Consider the following 25,666-nt stretch of genomic DNA (forward strand, 5'->3'; position numbering starts at 1 on the left):
AAAACTTCTTTCTTGGTATCTGGTTGGACAAAACGTCTACTACTATCAGTAGTGTAGCAGTAGTTACACTTATTGCAAGGGTATGTACCAAAATTAATATCATTGTCATCATCTAAGGCAGTGTTACATTTATTATGTCTGGGACCACATAATCTCTTTAGTGATTTTTTTTATTTTTATATGCATAATGTGGGTAATCCCCCACCAATGCCCTATAATGTGGGTAATCCCCCACCAATGCCCTTACCTGTGCATCAGCACATAATGTATTCCAATTCCTACTAAAAATGTTCTGTAGCAACCTAATGTTTGCATCTGTCACTGGGATTCTCATGAATCCTTTTCATTCTACATTATGTGAGTTATCAACCTGCTGTTCTGAAAAAAATGGCCTCGCTTCTTTGTCTTAGATGTTTAGTTTTCTCCACTATGGGTTGAATTTCCCATTTGCTATAACCCCTCATAACGAATTTCTTCAAGTTATCCATCTCCCTTTCCATTCTCTGATCATCTGCTGTCAGCCTCGAGACTCTTAAAGTTTGCCCTTTCATAATGTTAGTAAAGACATGGGATGGATGCATACTGCTCCTATGAGCATAGGTGTCCTATGGCAAAAATCTCAGTCTGAAAATCTCCATTATCAGTCTTTACTATCCTCACATCCAGAAAAGTCAGTAGATCTCAAGGATTTTTTATCTGTGAATTCTAGGAATGATGTACTGTTATTCATACTAACTAGAAAAGACCGAAGTGCCTCAGTGCCCCCCTCCCATAAAAGAAAGAGGTCATCAACAAATCTTCGATAGTTGTCTATATATATATATATATATATATATATATATATATATATAGAGAGAGAGAGAGTACAGGAAATTGTTGTGATAGATTTCACTATCTACAATTTTAGTAGTTTAGTTTTAACAAAAGGTCATTTTAATTTATTTAGTAAAGGGTTAAAATACATACCCCTTAATAGAGGGGATGTCACAAATACCTTACCAGACCTGAAACTTTTTACAAGAAAATTAAATTTAGAAGTTTTAGCTTCAAGAGCAGGTTTCAATAGAAATGATATAAATAAAGGAAACCTCACTAGAAAATCTACTTATAATCCACCATTAATTCCCCAGATTAAAAAATTTCGAAATGGTAATGGAAAGAGAGATAAGGAAGACCCAGAATCTTAATAACAATAAAAGATTCACACACTATAAGAACTTAGGTTTCGAAGAAAAAGAAGTGTTAAAATACTTGAAAAGTAACACCTCTGTAATGGACAAAATAATATATGAAGGGAAGATGAATGGTATATTGAGAGACGAAACAAAGTACAAAACAGTATCTAAAAATGAAGTGAACAGAGCTTACAGTAGAAATTGACTTGACTATACAGGATTTATTACTTGAGAAAGTCATTAATGACAAAACATTTAGATACTTAGAAGTAAAGAAACCAAGAATCGCGACGATTTTTGGAATACCAAAACTTCATAAAAACTTGAACAATCCCCCACTAAGACCTATAGTATCGGCTGAAGGGTCAAAAACAACACCACTTGCCAAGCTTGTGGACTTAAAAACAAAACATATTTGGGTGAACAAAGAGGTGATTTTGAAAGATTCATGGGACTTTCTGAGGGAAATAAAGATAGAATATTACAGGGAAGACTTGCTTTTTTATCACAGTAGACATAATAGACCTGTTTTCTAGTATACCCTATGAAGAAGGAATGGAGATGTTTGAAGAGAGCATTTTTGATGATAAAAAGATGACACAAGAGGAAAAAATCAGCTCTGTTGCACTCATGGACATGGTATTAAAAAATAATTTTATTATATTTGGAGGTGAATTCTTCCAACAGACAACAGGTGTGTCCATGGGTGCAGCATGCGCACCTACCTTTGCAAACATTGTTTTAAGCAAATGGGAGGAAAACTATGTACTTAACTCTGATTTTAGAAAATACTGGTTATTATACGGGAGGTTTCTGGACGATATAGTTATGTTCTGGACGGGAGGAGAGGAAGTTTTTATGGAATTTTTCGAATACATTAATAAAACTACTAATTTTTTAAAATTCACACACACCATTAATCCAGAGACCTTAAAGTACCTAGATGTAGAAGTTTACAAAAAAGATGGTCAATTTGAAACTAAGGTGTATAGAAAAGACACCTATGTAAATTCCTTCCTGCATTATGATAGTGGACACCCCTTACACTGTAAGAAGAACATTGTGAAGAGTCAGTTTGTAAGGGGTTCCAGAATGACCAGTAATCAAACTGACTTTATAGACGAATGTGAAAAGTTAGAAAAAATGTTCAAGGATAGGGGGTATCCAATAGATTTTGTGGGAAAAAATGAGAAGAGAGGTAGAGGAAGGAAGAGACCACAGATTTTACCCCATAAAAGGGATAGATCTAGATAGGCATTTAGGGTTAAAGGATAGGGAGGAAACAAAAATGGTGAAAGGTTATCAAGAGTTTAGTGGTGGAATATAACTTGGTAAATAGGAATTTGAGGGAAGTACTGGAAAGGGAATGGAATACTTTCTCCACCCTAACTGACATAGATGAAATCAAAAAGATACAACCTAAAATAATGTACAAAAACGCACCAAACTTGAAAAGGATGATAGAAAAAGTAGGGTTTAATAATTCAGGACTAAATAATAACAAAAGGAAAGCAACTTATAAATGTGGCAAATGCCAACAGTGTCCTTATATTATGAACAGAAATGAGGTATATATACACAGTAGAAGAAGAAAAATTACAAGTAAAGGTTTTTATAATTGTGATTCTAACAGGGTGGTATATTTAGTGGTATGTGAAAAATGTCAGTCTTTTTATATAGGGAAGACGGAAAGAAGTTTGAAAAAAAGAATTTATGAGCATACATATGACATCAGTAGAGGCAAGGAAACCAATGCTCTTTTTAAACACACTAAGATATGTAATGAATATATTTTTAAGTTTTTAATATTGGAGCAAATCAAAGTAGACACCAGGGGTGGTCCGTGGGAAGACATCCTTGAAAGTAAAGAATTATGGTGGCAGGTTAGCTTGGAAGCAGGAAAGGAACCAGGCTTGAATGACTACTTATCCATAGTGTCTCTATTGAAGTTAAAGGCAAATAAAATTTGATTGTAGTAATAACAAAAGGCCACTAGAGGGGATAGAACATCAAAAATACACACAAACAAACATTAATGATGTGAGAATGAATGGATTCTTTGCAATAGTTTTAAATGTATTTTTTAAAAATCATCAAGTATAGATTACATGTTTTTTAAAATAATTTATAAATATATAATGTATTAAAGATGTTTCTAAAATGAGTTATTAGGTAGGCAATGTATTCATAAGCACTAAAGCACTTTTTACAACTTTGAACTAATTAATATTCATGAAGGAATATATTCAATCTGACTTGAATTTGAAATTGTGGGAAGTGGTTTGATTGGTTTAATTCAATTAATTTGGTATGTGAAAGTATTTAAACAGAGTTGTTTGTAACAGAATTTTGTCTGATGAAGTCCTGACAGGACGAAAACGTAATTGGGAGAAGTAGCGTTTATGGCGTTTTTTTCGTGTGAATAAAAAGTTTTCAAAAAAAGTTTTCAAACAATCTGAGGAGTCGTTTCTGGTTGAAGGCATTGTATTTTACTAGTTTTTGGGTTTCGTTTGAGTGCCTAACACAGACTATTCTTTATATATATATATATATATATATATATATATATATATATATATATATGTATATATATATCCTATCTTCAAACGTAAATATGTTGTTCTCCAGTATTTTCTCTACCAGGAAACACAAAAAATCTGTAGTTTTCAATTCATAAGTTGCATCCTCCATTAAATACTGTTTTAAAAACTCTAAACCCAAGTCATTAGGGATCATAGTGAACAAGGACTTCACGTCCATAGTGACCAGTAAACACTGGTCAGTAGGTGATGTTCTATTAATATATTCAAACAAATCCCTTAAAAAATGTTGAGTATCTTTCAAAACATGCTTGTTTTTAGCTAATACTGGTTTCAATTGTTGTTCCACGTGTATGGAGAGAGGCACTGTGTTTCAACCCTGTCCCGCTACAATTGGTCTTGGGGGGGGGGGGGGGGCAGGTTCATAGGATCATAGGTTGATCGTAGGCTATCTGCCCTAGGACATTTATAAGCCTAGCCAGAGTGTGTTTGGCTTTCACCACCCTTTTAGATTAGTTGACTGTGCCACTGTATAGAAGGTCACAGAAGGTAGCCCTTTTAAGGTTAGTTTACTGTACCTCTGTCAAGCAGGGAAACAGAAGAGATCCCAGGGGTAAACCTACGATCTCCCATCCACACGTCAAGATTCCTCTTGAAGAGGGTCAGTGAGGGGCTCTGCCTAACATGGATTGGGATTTTGTTCCAGAGTGAGGGGAGCCTCTAGGATATGAATCTGTCCCTCCAGCATATCCTATTTATTTCTGTGCTGAGGTTCAAGTCCCTGGAGTGTGTAGCTCTATGGGATTTGGATTTCCTGAGGTGAAGCATGTCCATTAATTCTGGGTTGGACATGGCTTTATACGTCAGACACAGATCGCCTCTGAGTAGGCGATGCAACTGAGTAGAGCTGGAGTTTCTTTAGCCAAACTGCATAGGGCATCTGTTTGAGCCCCTTGATCCTCTTGGTGTGATACTTTTGGGGTCTTTCCAGTTGCTGAAGGTGTCTGGTAAGGTACATCCCAAACGGGGCATTGTACTCAATTATGGGCCTGATAAGTGATGAGTAGAGGGGCACAATGACCTCTCTTGATCTAGATGTGAACCCTTTCATGATAAGGTGGGCTATATAGAAGGTCTTTCTAACCACTTTGGCAACGTGATTGTCAAAGGAGAGATTGCTATATACTTGGGTCCCCAAGTCCCTAATTACTTCTTCCGTACTTAATGGATTACCACCTATGTGGTAATTTGTGGGCACTTTGTTTTTCCCAAAGGGGATGACTATGCACTTTTTGGCATTTAGCTTTAGGCCATGGCTCTGGCACCAGTTATCTGTCTCTGTGAGACTTTTTTGGAGGATGCTTGTGTCAGCCGGAAAGTCAATTACAGCACCCAATTTGCAGTCATCTGCGAACTTGGTCAGCCATAGTCCACCCGTGTTAGCCTGTACCTTGGAGAAATATATATACCGAACAAGAGAGGTCCCAGGACTGAGCCTTGTGGGACACCACTTGTAACTGGTTTAGAGTCTGACATGGCACCTGCTATTCTGACCATGTGGGTTCTATCCCTGAGCCAGTTTGCAACACATCTTGTGACATAGGGGTTGATATTTAAGCTGGTGAGCTCATTTATGATGCCCGAGTGGGGTATTGTGTCGAAGGCTTTTGCGAGGTCCAGGTAGACTGTGTGGACTACCGTCCCTTCATCTATGGCTTTGGTAACTGTTTCAAAGAAGTCGACCAGGTTCAAGAGGCAAGATCTGCCCTTAACAAAGCCGAATTGGGTAGGATCCAGTGTCTGGAGGTTCCCAATGTCTTTGTTTATGATTTCCATGATGTTATGCTCCATAGCTTTGCAGGCCAGGCTAGTCAGGCTTATAGGGTGATAGTTTCCGGGGTCTGTTGTGGCACCACCTTTGTGGAGTGGGACCACTGTTGCTGTACGCCATTCCTTGGGTATATATCCTGTAGTAAGGCTGAGATTGAACAGTGACTTTGTATGAGAGTTTAGTTCTTCTTGGAGCTTGTGTAAGACGCAGCCATGGACACCATCTGGTCCCATTGATGCTGTGTTTTTTGCTTTGGAGAGGGCAGCTCTCACCTGTGCATCTGTGTTCTCAGGAAGGCTACACTCTGTTGGGATAGACATTTGCTCTTTTGGGGGGGGGGGGGGAGAGAAGTTTGAACTGAGCCTTTCTGCCAGGATGTTGGCAATGTCTGTGGGTTCAGTGTATTTTTTGTCATTTTGCACTAACTCAGAGCATATCTGGGAGTTGCCTCCCAGGTTTCTGACATAACTAAAGAAGGCCTTCTGATTATCTTTAGTGTCTTGTGCAATTTTTCTTTCGAAGCTGGCCTTAGATGATTTTGAGGGATCATAGTTTCTTGCTAGTACTGATCAGTGACGCCTTCCCTTTTTGGGATTTTGCTCTGTCATGTAGTAGCTTTCTCCTTCTGTTGTATAGCTTATTTATGGCCAGGGTCCACCAGACAGGTCTCCTGCCTTTGGAGGAGTGAGTCTTGGTTTTATTTGGGATAGCATGATAGGTGTCCATAGAATGCTTATGTAAAGGATTCTGCATTTTGGGCCATATTTTCCACTGGCCCGGGGGCTTTGAAGGATTCCACCTCAGTTTTGAGAAGTGTGAAGTTTGCCTTTGAGAAGTTCTTCACCGTGGTTTCCTTTGCTAGAGATGGGGACGGAATATGGATGTCCAGTGAGATTTGTTTATGGTCTGATCTTACCAATGAGGGGTATACCTCTGGTGTGGAACATAGAGACCCCATGTTGGTGATGACCAGATCCAGTATGTTTTCCCCTCTTGTGGGAGTGGTGACCAGTTGTCCCATAGCATTTGAGTTTATAAATTCTCTGAACCGTTGGGCGAGGGTGTTTGGGCTTGAGTAGTTTTCCCAATCAATGTTTGGGTAGTTGAAGTCACCCAATATAGTAGTGTTTGGAGAGACCTTCATATTCTCCAGTGTTCTCAGGAAAGCCGAGTGAGGTTCCTGTGTTTGGGAGGGTGGTCTGTAGCAGGCTACAAACTGAAAGGCAGTTTTTCCCACTGTTAGTTGCACATGGATGGTCTCCGATGCTTCGTGCAGTGCCACTAACCTGGAGGTGTGGGTATCTTTGATAAATATGGATACTCCCCCTCCTTTTGTGGTTCGGTCCGAGTTTTGCGGCTGGAAATCATGGTATGAAGTATAACCTGTTAGTGCTGGGGTGCTCTCGGGAGCCTTGAACCAGGTTTCTGTTACTGCACAGATATTGATATTCTCCATACTGAGGAGAGTCTCAAGTGCGTGCATCTTGAGGTTTAGACTTCTGGCATTGAGCAGCATTACCCTTAATTTTTTTTTTCTTTGTGTTGTCTATGGGGGTGGGTTTGTCTTTTGAGCCTTGCCTAAAAAAGGCACTATGGGGGAGGCAAGAGCCTTTGCCAGTATTCGAAAACCCAGGGGTGACAGGTGCAAGCCGTCCCTAGCAATGCAACGTGGCTTGTCGAGCATGTCATCCCAGGCTGACAGACACTGGATCCCCTTTGAATGACACCAAAACTTTAGCCAGTTGTTAAAATTGATCATTTTGTCTTTATGCTGTGACATCATTCTTGGTGAGGGTAAGATGCTACTCAAAGTCAGGGTCATACCGGCCTGGGCTACATGATCAAAGAGCTCCTGTATGTCTTTTTTCATGTAGTCCAGGGAGGTACGTCTCAGGTCATTCACAGCAGCATGGACAATGACGGAGTCATATTTGTACTTGCTTTGGAGTGACCTGAGTGCTTGTGTTATGTGGCGGATCCTGGCACCCGACAGGCAGCTTACAGTAACCTTCTCCTTGTTCAGCCTGGTGAGTGGGACATCAGTGTGTCTGACAATAGAGTCACCTATTACAAGTGTATTAGGTGTGTTTAGCCTTAAGGATTGAGACTCTGTGGCACACTGACTTTGTAGCTATGTGCTACGTGGATATTGTTTCGTGGTAGGTGTTGCTTTGGATGTCTGCTTTGGAGGTCTCTGCTGCTTAGGCAGATTTTTATTTAGAGCCTCCGAGTATGTTTTTGTGTGTGTTTGGTTTGCTGATGCGATAGGTCTATGTGAGACTGGATTTGTGGTGTGTGTGGTTACCTTCTCCTCCTGACAGGCTGTGCCAGTACTGGGTTGAGAGAGCTTAGCCTCCAGTTTGGCTATATAGTTGCATCTCTCACATATATTTGAGCTTGTTGGGAGGAGGAGAGGGTGATCTGTGTACATAAGGCAGTTGTAACATTGCCTCAAGATTCCCAGATTCACCAGCTGGACTGAAGAGTAAACTCGAAACTGACCTTTGGACATGCCTGAATAATATAGGGAACTACTTATTGACTGATCAGAAAGAACCAATAGGGAGCAAGTGCTTAGAAGGAGTATACGAGGATGTAGTGCTTTAGTTTGTGTTTACCTATGTAATTACTTATACGAGCAAGTACTGGGCTTTAGAATGAAAATAGAGTGCTTAATTAGAGATTTAGAGCAGTTCTAAGGGAAAAAGGGAAGAGCAGACTTTGTGGAGCCGGGAATAGTTTAAACCTATTTAAGCGGCGCTGCCCGACGCTGCTCTGTGCGCAAGACCGCACAAAAAGAGAGTTGCAGGGTTTTACGAAAGAGAGAGAGAGAGAGAGATCAATGAGTTTAGAATTGACCCAAAATGGCCAATAAAACTACAGCTTCTAGGCAGTAACCCCCCTCCTACAGGGACATGCAGGCTGCTCAGTGTTAACCACTGCCACTGGTGAACACAGAGACTTCCCTTTAGCCCAAGCAAGCACTGGCCTCCAAGAAACTTACAAAAGTTCAGAACAGCAAATCTGTAACTGAATTTCCTTAAATTTCAGAAAGTGGGAAAAAAAGCAAGATTTTTTTTGTTTTTTCTTTTTTTGTTTTAATTTAAAGGTAGCAGAGATACACAAGTAACAAAATATTCACAACAGTGCAATAAATGACCCCACACTTGAGTGCTAGGCCAAAGTCAGGTAAAATGCAATTTTAAGAGAAAAATACTATTTTAAATTAAGTGCAACACAGGAAATGCAGTAAACAGGCTCTAGATGTGTTCTAAATACTGTTTCTAATACAGATATAAACTTTAGCAAGCCAGAAAATGCCGAAAAGTAGGCGGCAAAGCAGTAATTCTAAACAAAAAATCAGAAGAAAATACTTAAAATCTGGAAAAACAAAATATATTAAACAATTATTTGGAAAAACAAAATATATTAAACAATTGGAGAAAATTATTCAAGAAATAAGACATATGCATATGTTGGAAATTTTGAGTTAGCATATATGAAAAAAAGTGTACTTTGATAAATTCTATCTTAATAGGTAAGTTAGCGTATGTAGCAAGTAAGTACATGATACCAAATAGTTATGAAAAAGAAATAATGTCTGTAATATTTCATTCATATGGGGCACCACGCTTAATCCAATGAAAAGGGGATTTTTGTAGGTAAAGGAAGGAGGAGGATTGGAGTTGATAAACCCAGTTGTTCATTCAGCTTCCTTGAAACTGCATAAAGTTTTAACAAGTTACAAAAAAGAGAACAAGAATCTGATAGAACATATGTTGTGTGATAAATACAGTACTTTTGGGAAAAAATGGAGATAGGAAAAAGATTGAAAAATTATAAATGAAGAAAGTTGTATCAAAACCAGATATTCTTATGGAAATTAAAAGTGAATACAATTGAAAAAAATAGGAAGGAATGGTATTTAAATATTATGGAAGAACATGGTTTTATTTTTCCTTGGAAACATTTAGAGATCAAAAAGAAAAAAGCTATTAGATACATATGGTGTAAAAAGACACATGAAAGTAAAATTTTTCTGTGGAGATTGAATCATCAGTAGGTAAATAACCTGCCAAGGCTAATATGCCTTATAAAAGAAAACAAGAAAGGAAGGATGTATTCATTATGAAGAACTTGAAACAATGGAATAAGGAAGTTATGGGGAGAAATATGTAAAAATAAAATGTTGAAAAGTTTGTATAGGATAGAATATATAAATATGAGTATTACAAACAATAAGTAAAGAAAATTGATGGAATAATATGTATGGAAAGATTTAATGGAGTTAAATTTAATGGGAAAGAGATACTAGTAGAAATCCTAAAGAAAATGTTATTGGCTTGGAAAAAAGGGTGGGGGGGAGTGTTGAATATCAAACTGCTTTATACAGTATAAAGGTGTAAATAATTGTAAATTATGTAAATAATATTAATCATGTAAATGTATGATTATCAATAAAGAACCCCTACTCTTTTTGATATGTGTCATGGAATCTTTTACATCCATCCGAGCTACCAACAACTCAAGCAGATAAAAAATGTTTAACATGTCATCCGAAGGATGACACTCTGAGGAGTGCAGCACCTCCTTTTTACTGCACTGCATTGTCAGCAGTCAATCTACCTTGTACAGGATCAGAGCCTACAGCTTTTTGCACCAAAGGAGAGTGTCCTACTAACACTGATCTTTAAGGATTTCACATTTCATGACACATTTAAAAAGGCCTGATGTTATTTCTAATGTGTCTGTGATAACACACTAAAGTCAACTTTTTTGACTGAAGTTTTGTGAACCCCTCCTTTTTTATTTACTTTCCAGATCCTGGTTCGAGGAACAGTTTTTGCACGCATGTCTCCTGACCAGAAAACTGAGCTGATTCAGAGTTTACAGAAATTAAAGTGAGTCCTATCAATAATTGGAAATTGAGTGATATTTTTTCTGTATGAATTTTCTAAACTGCTGTATAGTTACTAATAACTTACTCTAATCAATATAATATTTTTATGTAACTGTTGAGTTATTACTGATCCAATGTTGTTTTTTTCCATCCACCTCAACAAATGGGTATAACGGAGCCAGATCAATATTTGGCACCTAAACAAGACTACTTTGACTCCAAGGCTCATGTTATTCCCCTTTCCATAATACACCGCCACACTATCCAGCTCTCAGATCTCATTTGTCGTTTTCCAAGCAGGATGTGGTGTCCTTGGCTCTGTGTTTATTGAGAGTTTAGGAATTTCAGATAAACACTTTTATCACCTTTTTTCAGTCAGCCATTTGGGTTTTTCCCTGGGATCGTACCTGATTTTAATACTGCTTAGTGTCTTTCACTGTTTTAGCTAGTTTAGCTGTAGTTACCTAAATTCGTTTTCGTGTGGTGGTCCTCCATCATTTTTTAAGTAAACAAAACAAAAGATAAACTTTATTTTTCCTGATCTGGGTATCTTGTCAAATGAGGCATTTTTTATGGTAGTTGTGTACTAAGTTTTCTTCTGCTACTGTCTTTTTCTCTGGGTTTAGCTTTTTTACTGTCTGTTTGAACAATGTCTGACAAGCCTCTGGATTCAAGAAGTGCTCAGCTTGTGGGCAAAAAATTCTGCTGCAAGATCCTCATGCGAAATCCATTTATTGTTTGAGGGCGGCACATCTTCAGGAGAAGGTGCAATCTGTGTGCTGTTTTTGGGTCTCTAGCTCTTTTGGACCAGCAGCCAAAACTAATTCTGGAAGGCCTTCTCCTTGCTACTGTGGGAGAAATAGCAGCTGGTGCTTCTGTTTCTAGGGGTTGGGAAGGTGGCCTAATGGTTAAGGTGTTTGCCTTACAAGCACAAGGTACAGGGTTTGAATCTCACAGAAGATAATTGGCTAGGCTTAAAATGTCTCGCAAGGGCAGTTAGCCTAGTACTAATCTATGAATTTTTTTTTATTTTCCCAGTCTAAGAAGCATTCTGAGAAGTCCTCTGAAAAGTTGAAGAAAGTCAATAACAGAGAGGAGAGGGAAATGAAGGGATCATAGACGATATTGTTAATGATCTCCAAACTGGACACTGATTTCTGAGCCAACTCTAAAAGTCTCACACTCATCTGATCTGACCATCATGGTCTCTTGGCTGTGATGTTTGATCACTGTAGGATCTGATCTCCGACTTTGCATGGCATGTCAGAGCCTACATTTTCTACTTACTCTTCCCCTCCACATCTCTTTTCTCCAACCCTTCCTTTGGAAAGACATGGGCATTGATATTAGAGATCCACCACTTTGCATTCCTTTTACATCAATGTGGTCTTCAAGGAGTCTTATTGAAGCCAACAGGGATAGGATGAAGAGGAATTTGTAAAGACACTGATACAGCTAGAGGTTCTGTCTGCTGTCCCCATCCAAAGGGAAGCTGGTCCAGTGCTGACTATTCATGTTCTGGTTGCTTCTTCCCTCCCCCAATCTTCAAATCCTGTGGTGGCAGAGAGTCTAACCTGGTATCTCAGGGTCTCAATTGGAGTGGCAGAGTATTCACAAAGGAAAGATTCTGTATCTGCTCTATAAGAGTAAGTTGCTTTGCCTACCAGTTTTCTATCTTGCCAGCTGTATTCACTAGGTTTCAGCTGCATGAAAGGCTTATCAGGCTCCAGGACTGCCTACTTCAGGCCTTGGAAATTCAAATCTATCTATACTCTGACGACTGCCTGATTCTTGCTAAAGAAAAAGAAGACCTTCTAAAGCATAAGGAATCTAATACCAGTCTAAATGATAATGCTTTAACCCAACTCTAACGAAATAACCTGTCACTTAGCCTTCTCTCAAGACTCTGTCTGGGTGTAAGACTGAATACAGCAGCCCAGATGGCCTTTTGTAAACTCACTACAACAATAGAGACTCTCTTTTCTTCCGGACAAACATGCATAAGTCCCGCTTGACTGCAAGGACAGTCCTTCAAGCATTAGGGTCATGAGGGAAACTACAATGGCATTCCCACTAATTAAGTATCTCAAAAAAATGGACTTTGGTATCTCAAATCAGAATGGACACAGCACAAACAAATTGTATTGAACAACAATGAGGCAAAATACCACCTAAACAAAGGAACTTTCCGGACATTGCTCAGGATTTCAATCCAGAAAGGGACTCTTTCCCGCCAAGTGTGGAGGACTCTCACCAGCTCTAAATAAATGCCTGAATGGAGTGAAAAGCCAGATGTAAAGATTGATGATATCTTATTCACATGGAAAGAGGATAGCAGGCAGTACAGTCTAACATGAAGATAGATGCATCAAGGTACTTCTGCATTGCAGAGTTCAATGAACAACAGAACAGGTGTTGTGCAATTCTAACAGGCAACAAAACAAGGGGAATACTTTCTTCTAAAGGCAAGCAGAATACATTCTAATCCTTGGGAATAGCAAGCAATTAGAAAACAGGCAGTAAGCTATTTTATCAACTAGAACTCCTTAGCAGATGTGTTAAGCAGACAACACAGAACTCCTATGCAGATGTGCTGGCTGATCTCATGGGTCAACAATCTGTGAATCCTGGTGCTTCAACCTCAGATCTTCTAGACAGTCACATGACTCTGGAGTCCATAGCATGCCAGCAGCACAAAGGGGTTTTGCACACCAGTTGGAAAATTGCACTTGTTGTCTCACACTTGGAACTTTCAAGTGGCTGCTTCTTCCTCCCATAAACTTCCACAAAGGTCGCCAACCCACCTCCAATTCAGAAAGTGAAGGAAGCTCAGACACTCAGACCCAACAGGCCAAGGCAACAAAGGTACCCACCATTCCTTACTCAGAAGTGGCCTTGGCCAGCCACTTCTACCAGACCATGTAAAGCATCCCAGAATCTCAAGCTGTCATCTCCTCATCTCCACATCTCTTCATCTTCTCAGCTGTCATCTGTCATCCTCAATCTCTCCCATTCACAACAATCTCATATTCTGTGCTTCAACAATATTCTAGTGGCTAAAATGTACAAGGCTAATTTAGAGAGTGTATTTTAGAATTGGAAGAGAGATTTTTATTGTACTAGAGAAAGAATTTGAAGAGATTTTGAAAACAATTTGGTGTGGCTGAGATATTTTCTGCAATTATGATTGGAATCTTATTTGTCCTTCTCTTCCATCAGCAATAAAGATTCACTAATTTCTTCTCACCTTTATGATTGTTTGTCACTTTCTGTTTAAGCTCTCCTTTGTTTGACCAGTTTTTTACTGATCCTTAGTCTTCCAGAGACCGCTTGGTCCCACTCCTTTCTCCCTTCTTCCAGGGCAGCTCCCAAACTTGCTCTTACTCTACTTTTTTTTTTTTGAAATATCTACAATGGAAAACTTGCTTTTGTCATGTCATGGAAGACTGCTTGTCATGGTACTATTACTTCTGTTGGCTATTACTCTGCTGTGAAGGGTGTTCGAGTTGCAGGAGTTTTTATGGCATGCAGAGCCTTTGATTTTCCATAAGGACACTAATCCTTCCTTTTCTACTCCTTCCTTTATGCCTAAGGTGGTTTCTAGTCTTTTTAAAAACCTATGTATTTATCCTGAAAAAAAAAGGGGAAAAGATTCAAAATAAAGATTAGATGTACACGCACAATTTTATTATTTGAGCAGGACTAAGAATATTTTTTGAGCAGGACAGTTAATTTGTTTCTTTTGTTTTGTTTTCACAGGGCAAGCCTGTGTCAAAACAAATTATTATTTAGGTGGATTGGTTTTTGCATTGCATTTTGTATGCCCCCGCAAGGAGATTCCAGCTTTGCATGGGCCTAAGGCCTCATTCACTAGGGGCCACGCCACTCTCAACAGCATTTAGGGGGGTGGAGCATAGGGGATATTCTGCAACTACACATTCTGGAAGCAGCTAGCAGGAGTTAGGTGCATACTTTACAAGTATACTATCTGCTTCTTTTGCCACAGCTGTTTTATAAGGCATGTTTGCAGTTGCTGTTTTACAAGGCATGTTGTGCTCCCCTCCTTACCTCTTTTTTGGGATTCTACCCTACTGCTTTGACTGCAGCAATGTCAGGACTGAAGACAGCAATGGAGTTTTGTACCTACCTGTATTGTTTGTAGGATACCATTGATGTATGTTCAGGATTTCCCTCCTCCCCTCCCCTCTTGTCTTTCCCTCTGTTGTAGGTGAGTTAGGTGAGCTATTTTTTATATATATATATTATATATGTATATATTATTATATGTTTTGGTGCAGGTTGTTGTTTGGGACTTTTTTTTTTTGTCTCTTCTGACATCTGGGGCAAAGGAAAAGGAAGACTGAGGCGCGTCGGGTCATGCCAGTACCTACCGACTTTTCGTCGGTCTAAATCGCGCTCTGACCCCCAGTCAGCCTCTCTGGTGGTAGGGCCCGACTGGGGACTGGACTATACCCAATAGTCAGGACTGCAGCAATGGAATCCTCGAACATCTACATTTATGGTAGGTACAAAACTGTACTTTTTGAGTCCAGGTGCCCCCCTGGTGGCTCCCCATCAAAGACAGTAGTGCAGATGTTTTCAGTATAATGCCTAAATGGCACAACAACAAAGCATGGGTGGGGGAACACTAACTACGAGGGATAATTACCATATTGTGCCTAAGTGGTGCTTAAAAAATAAGACAGACAACATGCGGTAGGGAACACTACACACCAGGGATACACTATATAGTGTGCTTTAAATGCACCATAAAAGACCCAAAGCCTGGTTTCTTTCCGAATCATTGGAAAGACTTTGAAAAAGACTTACTCAGCACTAAGGTGAAATTATATACAACCATCAGAAACACTAAAGGAGAAAGTATATCTTTAGACTTTGATTTCCATTTTCTAGTAACTCCTTTTTGGCAGCCACCAGAATTAAACTTAAGGCTTTACTGTGTCTAGGCAATTCATATACTGTGCCCCAGCTCAAAAAATAATTTTCTTAGTTACACTCATTTGCTCACCTACAGTGCACTCTGCAGGGAATTTTTAAAGTCTGCCAACTCATTGTACTCCCAAAGCATATGCTCCCATTTATCACTTTCTTCCTCATCACACCTTTAACATTTGCCATCTACATGAGGAAAAATTCTTTGGAGTCTGCTTGAGGTATAAAAGTTTCTATATAAACACTTCCAGGCAAAAATCCTACATCTTCTAGACTTTTATTGCATATTTGGGAGAGCCGTATGCATGTCATCCCATGGATTTTGTCAATTGCATATAGAATCTCTCTTCCTAAGCTATTCTGACCTCTTCTGATTAATTCCTATAAGTTAGTATAATATTTTATATGATCTACTAATTATCCCTTTTTAACAGGAGCATCTGTTTTAGATTGAATTAAAAAACTCAAGCAATGTAGGTCTTTCATTTAGAATTCCCCTATTGCTTTCTGTTTGTCTATATTCTGATATCATCCCCTGATAGGGAAGGTAGTCACTAGCCTGCAATCCTAGTATCTTCTTGGCCTGTTCCCATTCTATTACCTTTCCTTTTCTAATAATTTGTTCCCAGTGCCTTGGCTCTTTACCAGTTTTCTCCAATAAATTCCAACCCCCTCTTGTCTGTTCTCTTTACCCCTAATTGCAGGCATCCCTATCAGCGGAATCTCATTTTTCCATTAATGTGTTGGCTTAGTTCTTAATAAACTTTCTGCTACTTTAAGAATATAATATTCTGTATGATTGTTATTTTCTTTAAGGATCAGCATCCAAAATCCCATTCTTTCCTTATTTCTTGAAATTACTCCCCTGCTTCATCATCATTCCTTTTCACTTTGAATTGCAGCTTTCTGATTGTATTATGTTTAAGAGCCTTAACTGTGTATATCAGAAGTATTTCTTCAAGTCAGGTAATCCTAAACCTCTCTCTTCTGTTGGGAGGATCGACTTATCCCATTTGACTGTTGCCCTCTTTCCTTCCCAAATAAAATCCTTCAACTCTTGTTAACTGTCTACATCTTCTCCCCTAGTTGGTAATAATATGACAGACCTGTGTATATACCTAAAGGGAAAAACATTTTTACTGCTTATATCTTTCTGTCCGTACCCACAGGCAAGAGCTTTCAGTTTCTTATATTTGGTATTTTCTTTTATTTTTGTCTCTTCACACATATCCTTAGCTTCCATAACCAAATCCTTTTAATCCATACTCCTAAATAATTTATTTTATCGTGTCGCCATAAATATGGGTATTGCTGGGACCAGTTTGTGTGTGGATACTTTATTTATAGCTGTAGCTTTTGTTTTATCTTCATTAATTTTATATGTCAAAAAGTGGAACTGTCTCAGAATATTCCACAGCAATGAGGTGTCCTTTTCTGGTTCTACCTTCTTGAATTGTTAAGATAAAAGGAAGGTTGGTCCACTGATGCCACTTTCCAAGAGGAGTCAGTGCTCCTCAAGTCCTTTGGGCCTGGCCTAACAACATCCTGGGTGGTTCCCCTATTAATGACCTCTTTGACCTTGTCTCCCAGAGGGCATGGAAGGAACTAGGTGTGGTGGAACCCATTCCCACAAACCAAACAAGATTTTTGTTTCCCCAGGGACAAGGCACACAGAAGTAAGGGTCCCTTTGTGGATGCCTCTCTGGTTGCAGCCACTAAAAAGGAGATATCTAAAGATAGTTCTGTTGTCCATCCTGTAGAATAAGGGGCCCTTGGGCATTGGACATATTTGGGAAATGAGTGCATGCTTCAGTGGTCTTTGCTTTGTAAGTCCTGAAATACATGGCCCATCTTACTCGCCTTCGGAGGGACTTGACTAAGGAAGTGTTTAAGCCTGTCTCTGATGTCATGTCTGCATAGTCCAGGAAGGTGGTGGAGTTCCAGTTAGTCACCATGCAATCTATAGCAAATGTGTTCATGCTGTGGATAGAAAATCTAAGGAAGCAGATACCAGCATCCCACTCTGCCTCTGTCTCTGGATGTGCTTACGTGACTCTGTAAAAAGCTTCATGATGTTATTCTTGAACGCATCCTTTGATGGGACCTTCCTGTTGGTCTCGAGTTTAAAGGAACTTGTACCAAGAGTGAGTAGGAGGGCAAGACCGTGTCTGTCCTTGGCATTCATTTCTCCACCCCCAAAAGTCCCTTTTCCCATAACCAGAAGTGTGGAAAATGTATGTTTCTCTTAATCCCAGGGTTTCACCCCAAACACTCATGAAGACAGAGCCCCCCACATTGTATAGGGTGGAATACTAACGGATGTCACCCAAGGGGCATTGGTGGTCTGCAACATCAGGAGTTTTTCATTTCCTTCTCCGACACATCTTTACACCATTCCTGAATGCTTGTTCAGCTGGCTTGTTCTAGAAGCAGTTGGGGTATGTCTGTCTTTGCACCCATATGCCTGGTCTGCCATCACATATGATTCTTGTTTGCTGAGAAAAATTTCCAGAGACTAATTTATCCCCTTTGCTTTGCATCTCCCCCAAGTCTAAATCTACAAGCCCTTCTAGATCTCACACCCTCAGCAAAGCACAGCAGCTGTAGAGATTTCAAAGTTCTGAGACAAACAAGTCATCCCGGAGGTGCCACCAGATCAGAGAGGAACTAGAGAATTTTTGAAATTCTTTTTTAGTTCCAAAGAAGAATGGAGGACTCAAGCAAATCTAGAACCTCAGCATGTTGAACACCTTTGTGAAACAGACATCCTGCCAGGTGGTTACCATGCAGTCCATCTTGCTTCTGCTAAGGAAGGAAGCTTGAAAGGTCCTACTCTTCTAACTAGGAACCAGCCACTATCAATTTCCAAGCACTGTGATTTTTGTCTCACCATAGCTCACACCCCCTCCGGTGTTCACCAAGTGCATGGCAGTGGTAGCTGCACGACTCGGGTTGCATAGGTTGTAAGTGTTTCCTTACCTGGATGAGACTCTCATCACTGCCACCTCAGTGGACTCCCTTGTTTTAGATGAGTACTCCTTACTCTGCCTATGCTCATTCCTTGCAATTGCTGTCAACTGATGGAAAAAAAAAACTTTCTGAAACCAGTTCAGGTGAAAAAATGTATAGGGTGCCACCTGGGCACTTCTTCACAAATAGCAAAGCTTCCTTTGGTCAGACTGTCATTACTACAAATTCTAACTTCTCAGGTTTGCTGCATCAGTGTTTCCCAGCTCACTTGCTTTTCCATCTCCTTGGATATACGGCATCATCTTTGGTTTAAGCACTTGGGCTTTAGACCAGTTGTTTTACATTAAGAAGGTTTGTGGTCTGCCCTGTTGTGGCAGGACAGGTAGCTTACATCCTTCTAAGTTGGGAACTGCTGATTGAAGGCTCAGTGTCTGTTATTCTAAAAGTATATTAGTTCTGGTTTAAGCACTTGGGCTTCAGGCCAGTTATTTTACATTAAGAAGGTTCATGGTCTGCACTCTTCTGGGAGGAGAGGCTGGACTCTGCCCTTCTGAGCTGGGAATTTCTGGTTAAAGGCTTATAGTGCCTGCATATTTGAACTGTTTCTTACTGAAATTGGTGCGCCTTGTTTGCTGTAGTATAGACTAGATCCAGGCCTGCTGAATCTAGCTTTGTTCGTATAACTTGAGCACTAATCCAGGCCTTCTTTTTTGGAGAAGGTTCCCCTGCACCCCAGTGGCAGGAGTGTACAGTTAGAACTTGTCTGATTGAAGACTACAGGAACAGGGCTCAGTTTTGAGATTTTTTTTTACTGGTTAATTGGGTAATTTGTTTAAAAGCCTTTTCTGATTGCTTGTAGTCATCTAAAACTGTTTTAAGTGTATTTTTTACTATTTGTAGTCTTTTAAAGCTGTTTTAAGTGTATTTTTTACTGTTTTTGCCTTATTTTTTTCAAAAAAAAAATGTTTCTTTGCTTCCCACCTTTCTAAGCTAGTATAGTCCAGTGTTCAGGCTAGTGCTGAATTCAGTGCTGTGTTACAATTTTCTGAGTTGCTGATACCTTACTTGGATAGAGGGTGGTTTCTCTGTTCATGTGTGAGAGAGGGAGCTTTGAGCAGCCATCTGTCCCTGGAGGAGTGGTTAGTAGTTTATAGGCCATTTTGGGCTAATTTATATCTCTTTCATTTCTCTGCTGTAAAAAACGTGTTTGCACGGTTTTGCACGTCCGGGCAGTGCCGGTTAGCTAGGGCTAAATTTATCCCAGCTCCACCAAGTCTCCTCTTTAGTTTTTCCCTTGAAAGTAGTCTAACTCTCAACCTAAGCACTTAAAAAGCATCCTAAAGTCCAGCACTTGCTCAGACCTAATAGCAAGCACTAATATACCCCGACACTTGATTGCCCAGCAGGGCAAGGCTCATTATTCACCCTCACCAACCAAGCGACTAAGCAGTTCACCCTACTATTCAGGCATGACCAAAGGGCAATTTCAGGTATACTCTCCAGTCCAGCTGGTGAACCTGGGTATCCTGAGGCAATGTTACAACTTCCTCATGTACACAGACAACCCTCTCCTCCTACCACAAAACATTAACATATGCGAGAGGTGCAGTTATATAGCTAAATTGGAGGCTAAGCTCTCTCCAGCCAAAACTGGAATAGGCAGTCATGAGGAGAAGGTTAACTCTTGCACCACACCTTCAGCCTCACATAGACATACTAAACCAGCACTGGCAAAAAATACACATAAATACACGATCATACTCGGAGGCTCTAAATAAAAACCTGCAAAAGCATCACAGACCTCCAAAGCAGACACCCAAAAAACCTTCACCTCCCTTCACAAACCAGACAACACATAAAACACAAAATCAGTGTGCCACACAATCACAGCCCTTAAGGCGAAATAACATACCTAACATACTAGTAATAGGCTACTCTGTAGTCAGGCACACTGACGTACCACTCACTAGGCTGGACAAGGAGAAGGTTACTGTTAGCTGCCTGTCGAGAGCCAGAATCCACCACATAACATAAGCACTCAGGTTACTCCAGAACAAGTACAAATATGACTCTGTCATTGTTCATGTTGGTCTGAATGACCTGAGACATGCCTCCCTGGACTACATGAAAAGAGAGATGGAAGAGCTCTCTGATCATGTAGCCCAGGAGGGTATAACCCTGACCCTGAGTAGCATCCTGCCCTCACCAAGAATGATACTGCAGTATAAAGAAAAAAATATCAATTTCAACAATTGGCTAAGCTTCTGATGTCATTCAAAGGGGGATCCAGTGTCCGTCAGCCTGGGACGACATGCTCGACAAGCCTTGTTGCTTCATAAGAGACTGCTTGCACCTGTCACCCCTAGGCTTTCGAATACTGGCCAAGGCTCTTGCTGCCCCCATAGTGCCTTTTTTAGGCAAGGCTCAAAAGTCAAACCCACCGCTGTAAACAGCACAAATAAAAAAAATGAGGGTTATGCTACTCAACGCCAGGAGTTTCAAAATGCATGCGCTCAAAGCACTCCTCAGTATGGAGAACATCGACATCTGTGCAGTAACTGAAACCTGGTTCAAGGCTCCACAGAGCACCCCAGCACTACTGAGCTACAACTCATACCACACATTTTGGCCAGAGAACATGGACCCAAACACAAAAGGAGGGGGTGTATCCATATTCATCAAGGATACCTACACCTCCAGGTTAGTGACGCAGCATGATACCTCCGATATCATCCATGTGCAGCTAACATCAGGCAAATCTGCAATGCAAATTGTGGCCTGCTACACATCACCCTCCATGACCTAGGACCACCACTCCGCCTTTCTGGAGACACTGGAAAACATGAAGGTCCTACCGAACACCCTGATATTGGATGATTTCAATTACCCTACCATTAACTGGGAAAACTACTCAAGTACAAACTCCCAGGTCCAGCGCTTCCTGGAATTTATCAACTCAAATGCCCTGGATCAGCTGGTAAACTCCCGTACCAGCGGTGAAAACATATTGGACCTGGTCATCACCAACATGGGCGACAGGTGTTCCACACCAGAGGTCAACCCGTCACTGCTTAGATCAGACCATAAACTAATCACTCTGGATGTCCACACCACACCACACCACCACCTCCAACCAAGGAAACCACAGTGAAAAACTTTTCTATAGCAAACTTCACCTTACTTAAGACAGAGGTGGTAAGTTTCATAGCCCCCACGCTAAAGGATAACAGTATCCAAGATGCAGGAACCTTTACAAATGCACTCTATGAGCACCTACAAGGAGCCATTTCTAGCAAAACCAAGACTCACTCCCCTAAGAGAAGGAAACCAGTCTGGTGGACCCCTGTCATAAACAGGCTGTACAATAGGAGGAGGAAACTAGCTCAGAAAAAAAGCAAATCCCAAGAAGGAAAGACATCCCTGATCAGTATCAGTAAGAAACTAAGGTCCCTCATAAAATCCTCCAAGACTAACTTTGTAAGAAAAATAGCCAAGGATTTGAAAGATAACCACAAAGCCTTCTTTAGCTATGTCAAGAATGTAAGTGGCAACTCATAGATATGCTCTGAGCTAGTGCAAAATAGCACACAATATACCGAACCCACTGATATTGCCAACATCCTGGCAGATAGATTCAGTGCAAACTTCACCCCCTCTCACCCCCCAAAAGGGCCCACAACAATACTGGAAAAATGTAGCATCCCAGAAATCACAGACGCACAGGTGAAAACAGCCCTTTCAAAAGCCAAAAGCACAGCGTCAATGGGGCCAGATGGTGTCCCAGGCTGCGTCTTGCAGGAACTACAGAACTCGCTCACCCCCCACCTAAACACACTGTTCAACCTCAGCCTCTCCACAGGCTACGTGCCCATAGAATGGCGCACAGCAATGGTTATTCCGCTCCACAAAGGAGGGGCCACAACTGACCTTGGTAACTATCGCCCCATAAGCCTGACTAGCCTGGCCTGCAAGGCTATGGAGTGCATCATCGTGGAACTTACTAACGAAGACATTGGGAACCTCCAAACACTTGACCCGATCCAGTTTGGTTTTAAGGGCATATCATGCCTACTAAACCTGGTTGACGACTTCGATACAGTCACCAAGGCCATAGATGAGGGGAAAGTGGTTCACACAGCCTACCTTGACCTCACCAAGGCTTTTGACACCATTCCCCACTCGGGAATTATAGAAAAACTCACCAGCCTGAACATAAACCCCTACGTCACAAGATGGGTTGCCAACTGGCTTACAGATAGAACTCACACGGTAAGAATAGCAGGCTCCAGGTCTGACTCTAAACCAGTCACAAGTGGTGTCCCACAAGGCTCAGTCCTGGGACCCCTACTTTTCGGCATATACTTCTCAGAAGTACAGGCAAACAGGAGGACTATGGTTAACCACGTTCGCTGATGACTGCAAACTGGGAGCCATAATTGAGACTCTGGCTGACACGGACATTCTCCAAAAGGGCCTTAATGAGACGGACACCTGGTGTCAAAGTCATGGTCTCAAGCTAAATGCCAAAAAATGCATAGTCATCCCATTTGGGAAAAACAAAGCACCCATGAATTACCACATAGGTGGCAGCCCCCTTAATACAGAAGAGGTAATAAGAGATCTGGGGACCCAGGTAGATAGTAATCTCTCCTTTGACAATCATATTGCCAAAGTAGTTAGGAAGTCCTTCTATGTAGCCCATCTAATTACTAAAGGGTTCGCATCTAGAAATAGAGGTTATAGTGCCCCTCTACTCATCACTCATCAGACCCATCATAGAGTGCAGTGCCCCATTTGAGATGTACCTCACAAGACACTTCCGGCAGCTGGAAAGAACACAAAAGTACCTCACCAAGAGGATTACTGACCTCAAACATATGTCCTGTCCAGCCCGACTGGAAAAACTCCAGCTGTACTCAGTGGCATATCACTTACTCAGAGGTGATCTCTGCCTGACTTACAAAGCCATGTCCAACTCAGAATTGATGGACATGCTCCACCTAAAGAAATTCAAGTCACTGCAAGCCACTCGCTCTAGTGAGCTAAACCTCACCACAACAATAAACGTAACATGCTGGAGGGATAGATTCCTGTCACAGAGACTCCCCATGCTTTGGAACAAAATTCCTAACTACATTAGGCAGAGCCCGGTAACAGAAAATGCAACCCTGGGATCACTTCATTGGCTTTTCTTGACAGAGGCTCGTTAATTAATCAATGGGATGGTGAAAGCTGACACACTCTGGCTAGGCTTATGAATGCCCTCCGGCAGATAGGTTCATAGGTAGGTACTAGGCTATCTATTACCCTTGTTCCTTATGAGAATCTACTTGGGATCGTTCAGTCTACTCTCTCAGCTCAGTGGTCTGTCCATCAACCAGTGGATTATCCAGTCAGTGTCACCCCAATTTGCAGGCATATATTCAATGGTAGGTAACTTCCCCTCTGATTCCTTTAGTCACCCCTTTATTTTCCTCCCCTTGCAGACAACAGTGATCACAGGCTCTTCCCTTATTGGGGGGGGCATTTTGTAGGAAGAATGGTCCAGGGCACTCGGCCACTGACTGAGACCAAGCTGCACATAAGTGTCATTGAGATGCAGATGGACATATTAGCACTGCAAGCCTTTCTGAATGTCCTCCCCAGGGGTGAGATTGCAATCTAGATGGACATGTCATTCATGTACTACATCAACATCAACAGAGGAATATGATTATATCTTTTATGTTGGGAAGCCATGAGGGATTAACAGTGGACATTTTCCCCAGAACTTTCTATTGGTAGCTCAAATCCCAAGGAAATCCAATAGTGGACATACTGTACAGGCCTATTCCCTTGCCTCATGAATGTTCTCTAAATCCATCATTGGCACTGGAGATTTTCAGTCACTGGGGCTAACCCTGCTGTGATCTGTTTGCAGCCTTGTCTAGTACCAAATGTAGCATGTATTTTGCTTTATCCCAAAAGAGGGACAGTCACCAAGGGATACAGTGGTCCATAGTTGGTCCCCAGTACTCCTTTACGTCTTTAGGCTTATTCCCCAACACTACTCATAACCAAGTTTCTTAAGAAAGTGGACTGGTGCAAGGTGAAAGTGATTCTCATTGAGCCTTTTGGCCCTGTCAGATTTGATTCGCCTTTCTTTGGCCTCATGTAGTTCACCCTCCTTGGATTATCCTCCATGGACTAGATCCATTTCTGGATCAGTTGTCTTATCTATCCAGCAAACCTCACATGGTGGACGTCAAATCCCTGAATCTGTTTGGTTTATCCACTTTCAGTGATGGTCAGAAGTTGCATGCTTTTTTCCAGTGTGGTTCCTCCAAAAAAAAAAAAAATCTGGTTGGAAAGCAGATGGACATACTCAAAGGGTCCAGATCCTTTCTCAGTAACACTTCCTTCTGTCTTGGAATTCTTTTTCATTTGAGGGCCAGTTATTCAACAGTCAAGGTCAAATTGTCTGCTTTTCTGATTTTCATTTAAGCGAAAGTCATACTCCTGTTCCATTAGACTATCTAACATCTCCTTGCGAGAGTCTCTTCATTTTGTCCATCTTGGTGGGATCCATTACCACCCTGGGGTATTGCCACTTTGCAGGAGTACCTCACTATTCCTCTTTTCAAACTTGCTAGTACATCTTACTTGAACTTTGTCTTCTGGAAGACGCTCTTCTTAGTGGCTGTGACATTGGCTAGGAGAATTTTTGAATTGAAAGCACCGTCATGCAAGCATGCAAGCCTCCTTATTTAATCTTTGACAAAGACAAGGGAGTCTCTCAGAACTAACCCAGGTTTTCTCCCCTAGGTGGTGGTAGCTACCTTGAGCCAGTCCAAACATTTATCTGTCTTTTTTCCTTGTTATTCTAACAGAGGTGAATGAGTTGCAGTCTGTGGAAGTCCCCCGTTTGTTGCATTTTTATTTACATCTGGGAAAAGATATTCAGAAATTTGATCAGCTTTTTGCCTCCTTTACCAAATCAAAGTTGGGTTCTGGGATGTCTAAGGTTACCCTGCCCTGGTTGTTCTCTGAATGAATAGCCTTTGTTTATAAATACAGAGGTCTGGTTTTGCTGTCTGAATTGAAGGCTCATTTCACTTGAGTGCTGACTACTTATACGGCAGTCTTTAACAGTGTCCTTATTGATGTTTGTGCAGCCACAACATGGTCTACAATTTACACCTTCAGTTCCCATTATAAACTCAATTTACATTCTACATCAACAGCTGATTTTGGTTCCTCCATTCGCCAAAAGATACTGAAGGTTTATGTAACTGGGAACTCTGTCCCACTTGTTGAA

The 25,666-nt window shown here is 40.9% G+C and overlaps 1 protein-coding gene across 3 annotated transcripts in view; it reads left to right on the plus strand.

The window, feature by feature from the left end:
• The window catches only part of ATP13A2 (ATPase cation transporting 13A2), a 2,158,003-nt gene that overhangs the window by 1,787,781 nt on the left and 344,556 nt on the right, over positions 1 to 25,666 (plus strand). For all 3 annotated transcript variants that reach the window (XM_044061825.1, XM_044061827.1, XM_044061826.1), the window contains exon 23: positions 10,368 to 10,447. In XM_044061825.1, the coding sequence (XP_043917760.1) occupies positions 10,368 to 10,447 (80 nt within the window). The remainder of the gene's footprint in view (positions 1 to 10,367; positions 10,448 to 25,666) is intronic.

Source organism: Protopterus annectens, chromosome 2.part0 (assembly GCF_019279795.1).
Source record: "Protopterus annectens isolate FY-2018-M chromosome 2.part0, PAN1.0, whole genome shotgun sequence".
NCBI classification, from domain to species: Eukaryota; Metazoa; Chordata; order Ceratodontiformes; family Protopteridae; genus Protopterus; species Protopterus annectens.